This window comes from Amblyraja radiata, chromosome 5 (genome assembly GCF_010909765.2).
Source record: "Amblyraja radiata isolate CabotCenter1 chromosome 5, sAmbRad1.1.pri, whole genome shotgun sequence".
In the NCBI taxonomy this organism is placed as follows: domain Eukaryota; kingdom Metazoa; phylum Chordata; class Chondrichthyes; order Rajiformes; family Rajidae; genus Amblyraja; species Amblyraja radiata.
The window spans coordinates 35,143,946-35,163,277 of record NC_045960.1 but is presented as its reverse complement, the minus strand read 5'-3'; the positions used below and the strand labels follow the sequence as shown (position 1 = coordinate 35,163,277).

Genomic DNA, 19,332 nt, shown 5'->3' with positions numbered 1-19,332 from the left:
TGCCTAAAAATGCGGCATTCAAACCGGAATATCCACCAGCAAGACGGAACATGGTACAATGCAGAGGGGTGTATCATTGTTTTTTGATACATTCCCTACAAAGTTATCTGGAACCTTAAAAAAAAATGTTGTGATCTTGTTAATGAGGAGCATCGCTTTCTCTGACATTAACGGCGACTCCGTTATTTGCCGCCATTCGACTTATAATTGTGAGTAGCGCCAACAGAACAGAAATAAATAAGAATCGAAATGTGACGAATATTATTACGTAATGCTTATTACCTTGTAATTTTTAATATAAATTGTATCACCGCTCCTTAAAAGCACACTATTCACGCCCATAAGTTGCATAATATAGTGTTTTCTTTTATTTTCACCTACAAAACAGTCATCTAGCTTTTTCACATAAATTCGCACTTGATTTATCTTAATCGGAGGAACTTTTGGAATGCATGGGTACAACAATTAAATAATTTTAAGGCTTGAAAAATATATTTTATTATTTTACTAGGTCGGAGAAGAAAGTGTAAAATTAATTAACTACCGGTGTTTTTGAAGATCAATGTAAGACGTAGGAACGTGTTTTTAGGCAAATATATATATCTCCTAAAAACGATAAATCGTTATTTTAAAAATCTTTGCCATTTTTATCGTTAATTAACTGATCACGTTACGTTAACCGCACATAGAAATAATCAATCATAATGTTCCTTTTTTTTAAATTTATGCTGCTAATTGGCAAAATGTAGACAACATACTCACGTTCAGCTCAGCTTTTTTTCCCTGTGTCCTGTTTGTAAGATTGCTGCTCCCAATAGCTTTCGTGAACATTGCAGTTTGACAAACGCCTGTCTCTTAGCTCACCCGCTGCACTATGGCGTGAGATTTTCTTCTAAAGGACACTCCATTAAAAAAAATATATATACTTATCTCTTTGATCGAGACTGAAATTAAGACGATTAGAATACGAAAAACGTGACTTTCTCTCTTTGTTTGCCAAAGCTAGGGGCAATAAATTAAATGACAGAATATCAGACCGAGAACAGAGTTGTCGCCTATTCGACAGAACTTCACAAATTCGGTTTTGGAAAAACCTTAATTTAATGCAATACATTCTGCTTAACTAAAACCCCTTTATGTTGCTACTGAGCACGTCTGGTGCTGATTTTTATACTTGTACATTTTTGGCCCCTTTTCTTCACACAAAGCGTGATGTTTTCTTTAAACGGATTAGGGAATTTGCAAGCGAGAAACAATAAGAAAATGCAATGCGCGGGAGCACCGTAGTTTATCCAATTTTCGACTTTATGCCACTCTTCTATTTACTTATGCAAAATTATCTGACCAGACTGGCTATCAACAAGCCCCCCGCCCCCATTACCTTTTTTTAAATTAAGGTATGTGTTTAAAAAAAAGGGGAGAATGTGTACTTTTGTCTATTACTCGGCTAAGTTTTCGTTGCTGTAAAATCAACGTAAACACATAATAATGTCCCTATATTTAAGTGACAAAACCACATATGTATCCATTTTTTTGGGTGTAATTTTCGCTTGCCAGTCAATTTCCCCCACTCAAATAGACTGGAGTCTGCTTAAACAACTGAACAGATGCAAACGGTCTTTACGCAGTAGATACATCTTTGAGCTCACTAAAAAGATTTGTTATGCCAAACAAAAGAAACTGTCACACCTTTTCCCCGTCACGGGTTTAATTTATGCTTGATCTAGGAGTTTTTATATTGATTTTATAATCACTTTAACCCCAGAACATAAGAGAAAGGGCTGTGAGTTTCTAAAGATTTACAAGAGCACGTAAACAGGGCGAAAAGAGGAGAGAGAAACGGAGCAAGGCAAATTCAAGCGGTCTTTAGTATGCGACACCTCTCTCTGAATTCTTTTCAAACTTCTCCATGGATTAGACAGGCCAGAGAGCTTTATTTTTGTATCGAGTAAATGGAAATCCGTGCGGAAAGATAATAAATGTTTACCATTAATATATAAATAGTAACGGGAAAAATAATTTCAGTGTAAAATAGAGCAGTGCAAACGGTGCATTGGTTTATCAATGTGGTCGTGGTTCCTGACATCCTTAAACTGATTTTTGAGAAAGGTTTTCATTAAATTCGAATGTTTCATATGCCTTAATGATTCGACTACGTGAGCTTTGGTAGAAAGCCGGCTTGGAAATAAATAGTTACGAAAATGTAAATTAAATCAGCCATGATCATATTGAATGGCGGTGCAGGCTCGAAGGGCCGAATGGCCTACTCCTGCACCTAATTTCTATGTTTCTATGTTTCTAAATATAGTTGTCAGGTTCTCGTTTGATAAATGCACGTTTAATCATGAATCTATCGCATAAAATGAGACATATACTTTAATTTGTACGGCGACTCCAAGTAAACATGTACAATATGGTCATCATATAGCATAATGGTACTGTGAATGTGAAAAATATAGGTTACGAATAACATTGCCGGTGTTCTTTTCAGGCGAAATGAGTGTACAAAATAAATTGCCCGCGTTCCGGATACAAAAATGATTTTGAATTGTATTTTATTTCAGTTTTCTGTACCTTACAATCGTGTTTTGATTTATAGAACTCCGTGGAAGCACAATGTGGATTAGTTTTAAATGGTCAAGGTGGAGTAATACGGAGGGGTAAGTCTTTTCTTGAGTATCTTACACTAAAGCAAAGTCATAAAATCTCTTTACAAAAGTGCATCGACCGTCGGAGGAGTATAAAAATCGTGACTTTTAGCAATCGTTGCAAGCATTGAGCACTGTTAGTTTCCGGATTGCGTAACCTGATGGAAAGAGAACAGCAAACATTCTACACATCCTAGAAAATAGATTCTTTATAAATTATAGCGTGTTCACAGATTGGTCCAACCGAAGTAATTAAATATGGAGCAATAATGTTGCAAAGCTAAAACTATGATCAGGCGTAATTTGAACCACAACTGGAAAATAGTATTCAATTGAGAAACGACTTCGCTTCTGTCCGTGCACGCATATGCTCTGCTCTCAAATTAACTCGGTTGATGTTGACTACTATGTAACAGTTGGGAATAAGCATCTGTCACCAAAGCAGTCCTTCGGCGAAATTCTGAAATAGTAAAAAGAAATAAAAACACATCACAAGTAAAAATACAAACATGCATGTCACCGGTTAGTAGCGATACCGGCACCAGATATTAATTATTGTATTTTGAGAATTAACGTGAATCCGCTGATTTTATGGTCGTTTAAAGCATCGGTAAATACGATCAAAGTATACAGTCTTGCCATCCTAAAATTAACCCGCTTCAGAATAAATCTGTGATGCTACACACAAGTCAGAATGATCTTTCCTATCGCAACGCAGCTCATAAAGGGAACCAGTCCCCTCGTTGTCAACCATTCAGCAGTTCAAAGATCTAAATTTCCGACGTTTCGGTAGTATAGGTGCTGGTGGTTGGGAGGTGACGATGCGGTGGGTGGAGTTTAGCTAAAATAAGCTAAACCGCCTTAATAAGTATACCACTCATTGAGTTAAACAAGAATAGCTGGTCATTCGAGAATTACGATGTATCTAGTTTATTATTAGTCTGGTACTTACATTAAGTCTGCTGTAGATCATAGTACCACTTTACCCCCCAATTACACCTTACTCCATTTAGCAAGGGAAAAAAAACACATTTTGCCGATGCTTGTTCCAAAAATGCTGGAGTAACCTTTGCAAACATCATGGATTTATAAAGTTGTCTGCAGAACTTAGGGACGTAAAGAATCTTGCCTTGGCATCAATAGAATAATGCCCTTCCCCCCTCCCCTCAGCTAAAATGCAAGTTTAATTCGGAATTGAACATTTCATGATATTTAAAAAATATATATGTATTTCTAGTATTGAGAGTTTATAAAATGGCAGAGATATCATCTGATCGATTTTGTAACAGTATCATTGTTTCTCATTTTCAAAATCTCATTTGGGCTGTGTGCATGTTCAAATAACTTGGAAAAAGCAGGTTCTTATTTACTTGTCAATTTAATTTCTTAAATATCTGAAATATTTACAATGATTCCTGGTTACTATTATTAATAATACCAGCCATAATGGTGTGTGTCTTTGTTTTGGCTTTGAAGCACTTTGAAACAAATCTGTTGACCATTACGTTTGTTACCTGTTCTTTGTGTGTTCAATGGGCGCAGCCTTAATATCTAGTCTTTCTATAATGCAGCTGCAAAAAATGTTGCTAAGATAAAAATCATGCATGTCATCCAACTTCTCTTGATTGTTAGGATTGATAGATTGTTAGGATTGTTAGGAAGCATCCAGCTAAGTTGGGAGGAAGTAATGTTGGTTGATCTACAATGGTACTGAAGACAACTCCCTTCATGATAATTCTCATGAACTTGGTACATTTTAGAACTCAAATACATTCCACGGCAAGAATGTGCCTTTTGGTCATTGTCACATTTTGGTTGAATACTCTGGGATGTTATATTTATCGCATATCAAAAAATCTTATCACTGGTTAGTACTCCAAATCTGATTTTTGGTTCGTATTTTCAACAATAAAATGTGAATTCAAATCGCTGAACAGCCCTAAACGGATCTTTGTTGACTCGTGAGCGAGTTGGATTTGACCCTATTTTATTTGGAGCTTTGGACATTCTATTAAGAATGCATATCGGATATCATGGGGTTCTATAGTTGCAATATGTTCTTGAGGTCTGTTAGAATGGTGTCTAAAAAGTCCAGAGTCAACATCCTATAAACGGAATATACTGGAAGCACAAATCATCAGGCGTATCTGTGGAAAGGGAAACAGGGTTAACTTTTCAGGTGGAAATCCACTGTTGAACAATCTTGGACCTGAAACGTTACCTCCGGTTTCGCTTTCGGTGGATGTTGAGTGTTCTCAGCATTTGATTTTGTATTGCTAAATTCCGATATCTGCAGGATTTTTTTGATTTTCATTGGCAATTAGTCAATGTTAAACTTGCTTCAGCCTTGGTAAGAAAGTAGACATGCCTTGTCAGGCTGCCAAAACAAATAAATCATGCTTGCCTAAATGATGACTGGACTGGGAAGGAGTAGGTATATGAATGATCTTTCACACCAGTGTGAAGAAACTTTGACTTCCTCTGGAGCTATCCTTTGGAGATTGGGAAGTTCTCATATGCTTGGTACTCTATAGGCATAGTCACTGTTTAATCAGCAGAAGGCTGTTGAATTTGTTTTATAAAATTCACTCAGGTATCTTGTTGATATGGTTGTCTCCCATGCTTCCCCTTTGGGTCATGATGGTAGGTGTAGCTGAGATGTTGAAAGTCCACTGTATAGTTAAGAATAGGAGACCATGTGGAATACAAGCGACATTGTATGTGATCTTGGAAGATTCCGTATTCAGGAGAAATGTAGTTCATTTGCTTTCATCGATGTGTGAAAGAGATTTGACCTGGCATCCCATGCTTCTCCCATAGAAAACATTGAAATTCATCAAAATGTGCAAAAAATGTTTCTCTGGGAAATGAACTTCTTTACATTTGAGTGTGAGTAGGGCACTCACTCTATTTATTTCTAAAGTGGGATGTAGGACTAATGATAACTTTCACCTTCCTAATTTATTTTCTATCAGAGTTGCCATATTTTAGTTGAGACCTCAAACCGAGGTCACCAGCTGTTCTTTTTGGTGGGATGTTACAGTTTACATGGTAGTAGTTCAACAAAGGATATGGATTAGAGTGATAGAGCCAAACCGCAAATAAACAGCCGAACCTGCCCATGCCAACCATAGTGCCCCATTTAACTGCATTTGGCCCACATCCCTCTGAACCTTTCCTATCCATGTACTTGTCCAAATGTATTTTAAATGTTTGTTTCATGAAGTCATTCAACTCATGATACTAAATGGATTATTTACGCTGTATCCATTGTTTATTTCTAGGTTATTATTGCTTGAAAATCGGCTGTATTATTCCCTACATTACAATCGTGACTATGTTTCAAAGATACATCAGTAGCTATAGATCACAAGGCCAGGAAAGGTGCTACATGAATTAAATTTATCTTTTCCATCAATGATACATTGGAAAGGCATAGTGTTGTTGTGCGTGTCTACAGGTATTTAGGAAAGAATGGCTATGCTTTCTGAGAAGTATTTCTGGAAAAAAGGGGAAAGGATGTTACCCAAAATTATTGCCGTAAATAATGAAATACCCAGCAGAGTTTGTAGGCTTATCATTGGATAATTGGTGCAGCAGTGTGGCACAAGAGGGAACTTTGGAAGTATTGATTTAAAAATACAAGACATTTGCTCCCATTGTTGAATTGCATGTTAAAGAGACTTGCACAGGATACCAACCATAGCTTGGGCACTATATTTAATGCAGAGAACCAGTGAAGGTTAGTCTAATGTTTATCATCTGTTATAAATGACAGCTGTCCCAAACCTGTTTAAGTGTGGTATATAAGAGTCGTGCCTAGATCATTCTCCTTCATGTTTCAAAGTTGCTGGATGTGCAAAAACCCCATGTCTGCTGTTCTGGAACAAAACTGGATGTGGAATTATGGCAAAGAGGTGAACTAATCACATAGTAATATGGCCTGGTCTAAACTGGAGTAATCGTATTTGTGTTTTCATCCAATGCATATCTGATTTGTAAGTATCTCAGTTTAGATTATAAAGGGATTGTGGAAAATGTTGAAAGAAACACTACAATTCATTGACTATCCGTGGAGTATCTGTGGAGAAGTGAAACGGGTTTCTGGTTAATGGTCCAATGAAAGACCATTGACTGAAACATTAACTCATTTTTTCTCTCCACAGATGCTACCTGACCTGCAAAGTATTTTCAACATTTTACACTTATATTTCAGGTTTACAGCATCTACAGTATTTAATTTTGTTTTAGTTTAAATTAAATGGGGGGTTTTCTCTACCGGGCATGAATGTATCATCCTTATAAAATTATTAACAACTAATGAGGAATCCAGAAAGTTGGTTTCTCAGTAATTTTAAAATGTTTTGATATAATGGTCCCTTTGTGTGGCCATCAACTATCCAATTGACAATAAAATAATGAACTGTGTCTTACATTTTTATTGAATCTAAAAGAGTAGAAAGAAAATTCAAATATTACATCTGAGATTGAACTAAATTGTTTCCTCAAGATACCATTTTGATTTTATATATTCACTTTTGGACACCTTCTCCATTTATTAGATATGAAGCTAACACATTTTGTCTAAACTAAAAAAATCCTTTCCTGCATTTATTCCTTAGGTCAGTTTTAACTAAAGGCAGGTCAAATTGATATTATTCAGGATAGTAATATTTGAGTTGCTATTTTCCTGCAGTGTCATTTTGAACATAAACTTTTGCACAAATCTATATCTTAAAACTGTATTATTGTGGTACGACGGATGTTGAAATCCCTCTGCTATCACTTTCAGTTAATGGTGTGCAGTGTTTAGCCCGAAGCTCCACTCTTCCAACCATCAGAACCAATAATCTTTACATTGCATAGTGCCCCAGTATCGATAGCTTCTCTTGCCTGGGGCATCTGCTTTGATATGTTAATATTTTTGAGTACCAAATTCAGTGGAGATCATATTAATGTTGTTCATACGGACTAGTGCTTCGCTTAGATGAATATTCAGATCTCCTGCTTTCAAAAGAAAACCATCTCCGATTTACTGAAGTTGCATCTATTCTGATCACCCTTGGTATTACTGTAACAATTCATCTCAACATTCTAAGACCCAAACAGATCAGGCTTAAGTTTGGATCTTTAATTAAGAAAGGTGCGATTGTTTTAAATTTTAGAAATTTCAGATATCGAACGGGACAGCATAATGAACATATTGCTGTTGTGAATCCTTAAAGGTGTTAGGTGGTCTGTGCACCAATCTTTTTTCGCTGTAAGGGGAACAGAGTGACATTTGCCCCATGTCTCTTCTTTTTGAAATCTTGATGGCAAACTCCTAAAAAAAAAAAAAAAAAGCTCTTGATTCGCCTTGTGATCATTCACACTTGCTGCCCCAGGCAAATTCAGAAGCTTAAACACTACTATAGCCCCTGGGCCATGCAAAAAGGACCAGACTGCCGGCAAAAGCACTTTTCGATTGCTCTTGGCAACGTAAAATACAAACTACTTTGAATCAAAACATTTTTGGAATTAATATGGGTTGAACCTTGCTTGCTGCTTGCTCTACACTTTAAGGAATGCAGGTTTGTAAAATCATTCCAAGCAATGGATTTTATGCCTAGTCATGGAACAATGCCAGATCAAATCTCTTTTCAAAATCGTTCTGTTTATAATCCAGCAACACTTGTTAAACACAAAACATTTTAGTTTCCCTTCTTGCTCATTTTTTCTGCCTCCTTTCAAGGAGAGCCTCACATATGGTTGGGCTTAAAATGCACAACTTCACATTTAACAAATACTTGACAAATCTAACAAACACCAATTTGCAAAATATAATTTCACCTTAGAAAAAAGGAAAATGTGTTTTTAGAAGACAGTTTGATTGCTTGCATTCATAAACCAATCCAATTTAATAAGTCAGAATTACTATTATCTCCAGTTTTCACGTGGTGTTGGTTACCTCTCTATTTTTGAGTACCAAATTCACATCATATTAATGTCCTGCACATCAAAGAATTATCCTGTGTGCTCAACAGTGAGAGCATTTAATATGTAGAACAAAGGTGACTATAATTTAACAATTTGATTTCACAATTCTTAAGTATATGTCCATTTGTGCTGATTTAAGCGATAAGAATAACATCTTATTCCCATGGAATACATCACAATAGAAAACATTCTATTCCATTTCAAAAAGACAAAGTGCTGGAGGAACACAGCTGGTCAGGTAGCATCCATAGATGGAAATGAACAGCCAATGTTTCGGGTCGGAACACTTCATCTGTCAATTTTCCTTCATTAGATCTGATGGGCCTGTTCAGTTCCTCCAACATTTTGTTCTTTTGCTCAGGATTTCAGAATCTGCCATCTCTTGTATCTCCATTGTATCCCGGTAATTGAGTGAGGATGAAACTGGAATCATTACTGCATGTTTGAACGTATATATCACCTTCATGATCAGCCATGATCATATTAAATCGCGGTGCAAGCTCGAAGGGTCGAATGGCCTACTCCTGCACCTATTTTCTATGTTTCTATGTTTCTATGTTTCACTGGTTAGATAGGAGTCCCTACAAAACACATTTAAATATCCAGGCCCTTAATTAAAAAATCCAATACGTGATTAATGCTAATTACTGTTTGAGAATTCTGTTTGCTTTGTTCATTTATCATAACTCTGAACAAAGTTTTTAAATGCACGCATAGGATCCAATTCAGCCACAGTTAAGATTTTAAGAAGCAAAATAAATTTACATTTTAATTCAAAGTCAAACATAATACCACTGATCTGAATCTTTGTAACAAATTAAATGGATTCCAAATTAAGAAAGGCAGCAAACGTATGTTGGAAAATGTAAGGGGTGATGTTTTATGATCAACAAGAATGACTCTATAGAGCCATATTTATTTTGAAATAATATCGAGGTCCATTAAATGGAGTCACTTGTTAACTGAAGTGATTGATATTTGCATGTGTCAAATTTGACTTAAATTACGTAGATGTGCCTAAACACTTGTATTCAACTATATGTAGAGTATCAAGTGGCCATTACATCTCAAGAAATTAATTACACACTATAGAAAAATACATGGAATGAAGAATTTCTCGTATCCACAGATAATTCATAAACACTTTCAGAATGCTTGTTTTCCCAATATTGTTAATATAGTGACTAGATAAATTAATTCCCAAACTGGTTGGGTCATCTATGTTTAATGAGTATCAGAATTTAAATTGCAGCCTGGATTTATTTAATACAATATTATAAACATGTTTCATTTTTCCATACTTTAAAGTTGAAGATGAAAAAGAATAAATTAAACATATAAAATCAAGTATTTGCTGCCATATTAATTTTGAATTTTAAATTTTTCTAAATTTACATGGGAATGGTTTTCCTAATGAATAAATTCTATCATGTACAAATGATACATTCCCTCCCCAATTAACTAGCTGTTTCACCAACATATGAATATTAATCTCTTGTCATGCTTACTGATATAGTCAAGAGTGTCTACTATGCTCCCTGCATGAGTGTCGGGTATTTATAGATGTTACAAACTAACTTATAACATCTATGAATATCTAACTTACATCACAGTATACAGATACAGGATAAAGGGAATAATGTACACAGCAAGATATAGTCCAGTAAAGTCCGACGAAAGATAGTCTGAGGGTCTCCTTGAGGTTATGCTATACTCAGTTCCATATTTTATTTTATATTTAGTTTTACTGTAACTTATTTTAAGTAAGGGGATAGCTGCAAATGCTTAACTAATGGAATTGTTTCCAGTGTATTTTCATTCAAACTCACACTGCTCTGGAGAACAAATGGCAAAGAATGCAAACTTGCCATGTATCACAATAACACTCCAATCCATATAATTTATCATATCTCAGCAGGCAGGACTAATGTAGGTGGGCTACCTTGGATGGCATGGGTAAGCTGGGCAGAAGGGCCTGTTTCCATGCTGTATGTTTCTACGACTATGACTATGTATAACAAATGGAGTTTCAGTACTCAGGGAGATATATATACTGTATTTACCATGTACCGATTCTAAAGAGAAGCAGCATTAAATTGCTCCAAAATACCATGCCTTTTGGGTGGAATGGTGTCATTTGTTAACACACTGTGCTGTTTTTAATCTAAGCTATGGGTTCATTACCAGCCAAATTCAAGATTTATTAAAGCCTCCGCCATCATATTCATAGATCTGGTCTAATATTAATTTTGGCATTTTCAGTACAATTGTTAGTTGCTGTCAAACGGCAACAGCAATTTGACAGTCATATTTAAAGAGGTCAGTAGATGAGCAAGTTTATGAAATAGAAAAAGCAAATTAGTGTGATGGAACACATTCTTTTGTAAGTGAGACAAAGGCAAGCTGCTGCAGCAAACTAGAGACAGAATTTCTTGGCATCTACCCAATATTTTCTGCTCTAGATCCTGAATATTGTTTTAAGAGGGGTGATGTCTGATTTTCTATTGTTATTACATATCAGAGGATGTATCAAAAATATGGAAAACATTTTCTCAGAGGAGGGAAATGTAGCATTACATTTCCATTTTCCTATAAAATCCGTTTTAATTGTTTTATCACGGAGAGTGTTGCATAAACTGTAGAGGGTCTATTTTAACACTCCTCCGAATGTACAGAAGAGGGTTCATTTAAGCAAAGCGGAGGCTGTTAAAAACATTAAAAGAAGGTTGAATTGCTCTTAAGTTTCACTACTCTCCATTTTCAAGGGTGCTCTTTCTGAGTATTTAATTGGAAGGCTGTTTTCAAAATGAACATTTGCCACATAATATCGAAGAATTGAACCACCCGGGAATAAAAAGGTATCAAGAGCAGTTAGCTCCACAAACACTTAAGATGGGTCAAGGCAAAGAGGCATGTATCCCTTATTACCTCAAGGAATCCTTTGGCCCCCTCTCTGCCAACTGAAGCCTTTTTCCTCCCCTGTGCTGTAATCACTGACTTTCCCCTTCACGGGACTTGATGTCTTTCTTGCCATGTTGTGAACATTTTTTCCCATGTCACCAAAACAATTGACCTTTCTACAATGGACTGTCTCCACCTTTTGCCTTTTGCACAGCCTGTGGCCATGGTATCAATTTGGCCAAGTAGCAATAAGAAAGTGTTAATAAAGTCTTCAGCAGAACTTTAACCATGCTGAGTTCTTAGCCTCTTTAGCCAACATATACTTTTCTTGCCTCCTCATAAATACCAGTATAAAAATATATATTTTTGCGGAGGGGCATCCCAATCCAATTGAATAGATTTCCGACTTGCTGATTGTAGAATAATATTACTAGCAAAGTATCTTTCCTTCTGTCCATCGATCATATGTGCAAAAACAGATAAATGGGGAAGGAAACATTTCTTTATTACATCCTAAATAGATTATGCAGTCATCATACTTTCTACAATAATTGTCGGAAGCTTGATCATCAATTAAAAATGTAAATCAACATTATAATTTATAATAACTTATTTATAAATAAATTACAGTTTAGGTAACACATATTTGCTTGGTGAATAAGTTTCAGTAAAGGGATAAGCTGTCATAGATGTGGTTTTATTAAAGAAGATATCTTTTGAGAGAAATATTGTTATTTCTTTTTATTTTTGGGAAGGAAATGTCACAGACAGAGCTTACATTCATTTTCCATTGCCAATTGCTCTTGAGACGATAACAGAGAACTACCTCTTTAAATTGGTGCAGTTTGTAACGGTCAAAGTAGTTACATTTTTTAGTTTTAGTATTTAGTTTAGAGATACAGCATGAAAACAGGTGCTACAGCCACCGAGTCTATGCCAACCATCGATCACCCGTTCACACGAGTTCTATGTTATCCAACTTTTGCATCCATTCCCTACACACTATGGGACAATTTTCAGAGGGCCAATAAACCTACAAACCTGCACGTCTTTGGGATGTGGGAGGAAACCGAAGCACCCGGAGGAAACCCATGCAGTCCAGGGTGAATGTGCAAACTCGACACAGATAGCACCTGAGCTATGGATCGAACCCGAATCTCTGAAGATGTTAGGCAGCAGCATTACCAGCTGCACCACGGTGCTGCCCTCATACGGCACACTTCGAGAGTTGATTGGGAGCTGGAGAATTTAGACCCAACCTTGATCAGGGAATGGTAATACATTTCCAAACTAGGATGGGGGGTGACATTTTATGTCTAAAAGGATAACAACACATTGAACTTCTAGACGATAGAGGTGACAAATTTAAAAGGTGCTGTCGAAGTAGTCTCGGCAAGCAACTGCTATGCATTTTGTCGATAAAGCACTTCAAAGTTATTGGGATCTGTGGTAAAATGGGAGGGAATTTTGATGATGGTGGATGGGCAATCTGCTGGATTCTCATGTTCCAAACCGCTTTCTTAAATCTTTTTTTGATGTTATCTCATTTGCAAGACTTTTGCATGAAACATTGCATGGTAGATTCAACAGATAAACAACAGAGCAAATGCACAACAGACAACAGAACAATGCACTAGATGACACCAGTTAATAGATCCCCCATATGGCATTCCCTTGCAAGCATTTTTGACAATGTTAATCGTCAACGTCTTGAATAGTTGCAAGTAGGAATTTGTAATACGTATAAAAGTAGATCAATCCTGCTAATATGAATATTACAAAGTGCACAGACTATCAGGGGGAATTCTTATATAATTCTTTTGAAGAAAATACAGAATATCTCACTGGGTCAGGTAGCATAGATGGAGATAATGGATAGGTGACGTTTCACCCTTTTTTTTCACCCTTTTTCAAACTTCCCGTACTTCAGACTATTGAAGGATCGTAGGCTTGAAATGTTAACAACATTTTCGTCTGTCCCTGTTTGCTGCCTAACTTTTTGACATGTTGTAGTATTTTTTAAATTTCATTAATCGGTAGTTTCTTGATATTTGTGTCACATAAAAAAAATAGCAAATGCTGGAAATCTGAAATCATAACAGAAAAACTCAAATTAAATAGTTAAATATGTAAATCAACGGTGATTTACAAACACTCAGCAGGTCGGGCATTATAAGTGCAGAGAGAAACAGAGTCAATGTTACAAGTTGAAGGATGTTCAACATTAACTTGGTTCCTCTTTCCATGTTGTGCCCTGATCAGCTGAGTGTTTCCAGCATCTTCTGTTTTTATTTTATATTTGATATTTATGTCCTGGATTTATGTCTTCTTGATGTTTATTTGAAATATTGAATTCCCAGAACACTGTGGAAATTCTGACAATTGGAAGCATCTTGATAAGCAAAAGTATTTGGTTAAGAGTCCATCCAGGAAAGTATTATAGATAGAATCGTAGAGTCAGAGAGTGATACAGTGTAGCAAAAGGCCCTTTGGCCCAACTTGCCCACACCAGCCAACAATGTCCCAGCTACATTAATCCCAGTGTCATTGCCTCAATTCACTGATCATGCAACCTAATTTGCCTGCGCTTGGTCCATATCGCTCCAAACCTGTCCTATCCATGTACCTATCTAACCGTTTCTTAAACGATGGGACAATGACTGCTTTGATTCCTGAGAGGTCCCACTCTCTCTCTAGTTACTCTTTTCAACCTTAAAATTGTAGATATAGTTGAAGTTGAAATTGACAGAAACATGGAAAGTGACAGGTCTTAGTAAAGAAATGTTGCTGGATTAGCACCTGAATATACTGGAAAAATACTGTTAATGCTCTTTCCAATTTACAAACTGACATGAATTCAAAAATTCACCAAATTTATAGGTTACAATGTGTTATTAAAAATGACTTAAAATAAAATTTGATCTGGCCAGAACAATTGTGGTCAAAGATGAATTTACATTAGTTGAAATTTCACCCAAATTTCACTGTACCTTAATTGGTACATGTGACAATTAAATTGAATTTTGAAATTGTGAATTCTTGAAAATATATGACTAAAAATTCAAGTATATATGAATGGTACTGAGGTAACTGGAGTTAAAAGAGACCTGGATTCCTTGAGAAATCTTAACACACTTGGTTTATTAATTGGTTCAATGAGCACTGTTTTATTTCATACAAACATAAATGTAACTATGAATGAAGCACCCTAGCAATCACATTTCCAAATGGACATAAATGTTATTTGCGTTAGTTTGTTTAACCTTTTCCATTTCCACCTATATCAATGTAAGTGACAGTCATAGGATGTAACCTATCACAATCTTAAGTTCATTAGATATAGGACCGGAATTAGGCCATTCGGCCCATAAAGTCTACTCAATAAAGTCTTATCAATCATGGCTGATCTATCCTTCCCTCTAAACCCCATTCTCCTGCCTTCTCCCCATAACCCCTGACACCCATACTAATCAAGAACTTATCAATCTCCACCTTAAAAAAATAATTGGAAAGTCAATATCGAACTCTCCCATAGGACAGTCTGCTGATATGGAAAAACTTTATAGAGTAGCTTCCAAACTCACCTTAGACAGCTCAATTACTATGCAAAGTTCACAGAACATGCTACAACTGGCACAATGGTTTCTCTCACTTTGAGTTGCTGATATGTTCATTCAATGAGCATTTTAGTGATAGCATCATTGGCAGAGCTCCATTGTGGGATTTTATATAGGGTGCTGCTAGAGACTGAGATTCAATCATGATCTTACTGTCTGAAGTTTAGACATCTTCCCTGCATGGGTTGCCTCAGGGTGCTTCAGTCTCCCCCATCCCAAAGACGTATAGATTGGTAGGTTAATTAGCTCCTATAAATTGCCTCACATGTGCAGATGAATGGTAGAATCTGTGGGGAATTGTTGAGAATGCGAGACAAATAAAACTGAAATTATTGTAGGACTAGAGTATTTGGGTGGTTGGAGGTTAGTGGTTGATGGAGACATATTGGGCCAAAGAGCCTGTATTTTTATATGCTGTATTTTTCCATGGCTCCATAACTCCTTCATCTTCACATATGACAATGACTGTCTATATAAGATGGGTGGGTATTTTAGGCCAGGAAGCCCTTCCAGAAGTAACGTACACATACTAATTGGACCTCTTCACTGAACTACGTATTTACAGGTTCAGATATCTATAAGGTGATGGTCACTGAGATGCATGGCATTCTGCAGGATGACTTTTAGTCAAACTTTTGCTTGGACTACTTCCTCTGTAGAGGACACATTGATTCACAATATCCTCACAATGAAATCTTTCCAAAGGACCAATGCGAAGCTCTGTTGTGTCCAATGTATGGTTTAACGCTGCTTCAGAGAAGATTGGCACAGTGGTGCAGTGGTAGTGTTGCTGCATTTCAGTGCCAGAGACCCGGGTTAGATCCTAACAATGGGTGCTGTTTGTACCAAGTTTGTATGTTCTCCCCGTGACTGTGTGGGGTTTCTCCGGGTGCACAGGTTTCCTCCCACACTACAAAGAAGTCCATGCTTGTAGGTTAATTGGCTTTGGTAAAAATTGTAAATTGTCCCTGGTTTATAGGATAGTGCAAGTGTACGGGATCGTCTCTGGTTGGCACAGACTCGGTGGGCCTCCCTGCACTTTTGTACTCACCCTGTTTAAGTGAAGTAATCCATATGTCTTGTTAATCACCTGCCTTCAGGATTCAGGGGACTGCTGTCACCTGTTCCTCATTGATATCAAAGTTGGTGACATGTACCCAAAGGTCCCCCTCCTGCTCCTCACCACTTCCAAGGATCCCAGCATTCACTGTCTATATCCCAGTGTTTATATAGCTCCCAAAATGTATCAACTCACATTTTTAGTGACTGAATTCCATCTGCCATCTTTTGGTCCATTCTGAAAGATTACCATAAATATCTGTCATTGCCTCAATTCACTGATCATGCAACCTAATTTGCCAGTTCATTTCCGCCAGTGCTGATTTTATGCCCTCACAATTTCCCTTACCTAAGCTTAAAATACTAGACTTGGATCCACAGTGCTCTCGTTCAAACTATTTGGTAAATTCACTCGTATTGCAGAGTTATAGAGCTGTACAGCATGGTAACAGGCCCATCGCTCATCTTGTCCATGCCAACCCAATTGGCATACAGGGCTAGTTCCATTTGCCTGCATTTAGCTCTTAGCCCGCTAAACCCTTCCAATCATATGATCACCACTAACCAGAGGTATCTTCATCATATCATGAATTAATTAATGAGTGATGGAGATACTCTCAGAGCTGAATGATTTACTCCTGCTCTTGAATCTGATACATTCATGAGTGTTTATTAATTCACAATCCAAACACATATTAACACAAATATATAATGGAAATGTAATAATGTTTCATGCGCTCATGTTGACAACAATAATTTCTAGCCTTATATCTTAATAAAATGATCACAGGCATTAATGTTGCCTATAATAAGTGGTACTTATAAACACATTCAAAATAAATGTTAATGGTTTCATTATAATTTTTTAGAAATTGATGTATTAGCCTAGAAGAGGCCAGGATTGCTGATATATAATTGCTGGTTGCTTCTATAAACTTGGTGCACATTAATAATATTGGTAAATTATGATGATAGATTTATAAATTATAGTTCCAATTATCTCAAACATAATATAACAGGCTTTCAAGGCAATGTTCAAGATAGTTCTAATTAAAAGATTCACAAAACAAGTAATTTGTTATAAAATTATTCTGATCATGCAGATGAAGCACAAGCCTCATTCTCCAAGATCACATGCCAGTGATTAAAAACAAAATGTGAATGTCGACATGTTGGCAAGCCAAGGATTTATTGCCATCCCAAACTTCCATTGGAAAAATGTTTCAAAAATAGCTCAGTTCTGCATAGGAACAGACTCTTCGGCCCACAATGACCACGCCGATCCATGTCGTGTTGATGAGCTTCCTTGTTCAACCAGTGCAGTTTTACTCCAGTACTTTCAGCATGTGGACCAGGTTTTCCACTTTGGACTTTTTCCCTTGTAAATGGCACCAAGATAAGGGTTGTGAATCTGTGGAATTCATTGCCACAGAAGGCTGTGGAGCCCAAGACTGTGGGTATTTTTAAGGCAGAGATAGATAGATTCTTGATTAGTACAGGTTTCAGGGATTGTGGGAAGATGGCAGGAGAATGGGATTTTGAGGTAAAGATAGATCAGCCATGATTGAGTGCCGAATGGTTTAATTCTGCTCATATCACTTGTGAACTTATGAAAATATGTCAATTGTGCATTTGTGGGTTGTGCAAATAGAATGCACTGTGCTATGCATAGGCGACAATAAAAAAAACATTGAACCATTGAACCATTGACAAAATACAGGGTACATCCAACTTTGGATGGTCACCATTCCAGCAGGGTAGATAAGGCAGGCTAGATTTGTACTGCATTGTGAGAAACTGGGGATTCAAGAAGCAGCTCAGCATCACTTTTTCCAAGAGCAATAATAAATGGCAATAAATTGCACTTTGCCAACATTGTGGCATATATAAATATTTGTTGATGGCCCACAGGCCCTGAGAATGAGGCTTGATGGAGATCCTTGAGCCTGCAGACCAAGTTGCCTCCATTTTTCAGCTACTGTAGGGCTCCATTATTCATCGTGTATACGTTAGACTTATTAGTTCTCCCAAAGCGGATTACCTTACCTGTACCAGGATTACATTCCATCTGCCCATTTTACCACCTCATTAGTGTTAAACCTGTAGTCTAACACCACCCTCCTCAATATCAATAATAGCAAAAATATATATATCATCTACAAACTTGCAAACATAAGTCCCATGTATGTATCCAAATCATTAACATATGTCACAAAATATTAAGGGTCCCAATGCAGATGTCTGTGATATATGACTGGTCAGACTTCCATTCACACTCTGCCTCCTATTAGCAAGTCAACTTCAGATCTAATTTGCCAACTTCACCTAGATTCAATTGCATGTAATTGCAAGTGAGGCCGCACTTGACGTATTCCTTCAGTTTTGCTCGCTCTGCTGTAGGAAAAAATGCCATTAAGCTGGAAAGTGTGCAGAAACAATTTCCAAGAAAGTTGCCAGGTCTCATGGGTCTGAGCAATGGAGAGAGATTGCTCAGGCTAGGGCTTTATTCCTTGGACCACAGGAGGCTGAGGGTTGATCTTATGGAAATGTAGCATATCATGAGGGGAATAGATAGGTTGAATGCACAGGATCTTTATCCCAGGGTAAGAACTAAAGGGCATAGGGAAAGGTAAGGGGAAAGATTTAACAGGTACCTGAGGGGCAGCATTTTCACACAAATGTTGGTGGGTGTATGAAGAGGGTTGCCAGGGGAAATAGTTGAGACTATTACAATAACAACACTTAAAAGATATTTGGACGGACAGGAAATGTTAAATGGGATTTGGACAAATGGAACTCAATGTGAATTGTATCAACCCAATTCATATTTCATTTTGACGTCTTGGTCTACAGTGATGAGTGGTATAATACTTCACTGTAGTTTATATTACAATTGAGCATTAAATAGAGATAAATAATGGTAAAATAGAATTGTAATTCCAGAGCTGTCAATCAGCATGCATTGCTGCCATAAGAATCAGGTTGAGTATCTGAAGATGCCCTTTAATAGGCTGCACATTGTTATGCTGCTGAAACACAGCTTTCTGACTTGTCTCAATAGGATGAGCCACCTAATTTCTTCTTTAGACTATTTTGTTCTTTAATCTTGAAAAGCCACCAATCACATAACA

The 19,332-nt window shown here is 36.9% G+C and overlaps 1 protein-coding gene across 1 annotated transcript in view; it reads left to right on the top strand.

The window, feature by feature from the left end:
• Window positions 1–19,332, top strand: part of tfap2d (transcription factor AP-2 delta) — a 61,487-nt gene that overhangs the window by 1,230 nt on the left and 40,925 nt on the right. Inside the window, exon 3 of the mRNA XM_033021001.1 lies at window positions 2,600–2,660. Within this exon, the coding sequence (XP_032876892.1) occupies window positions 2,600–2,660 (61 nt within the window). The remainder of the gene's footprint in view (window positions 1–2,599; window positions 2,661–19,332) is intronic.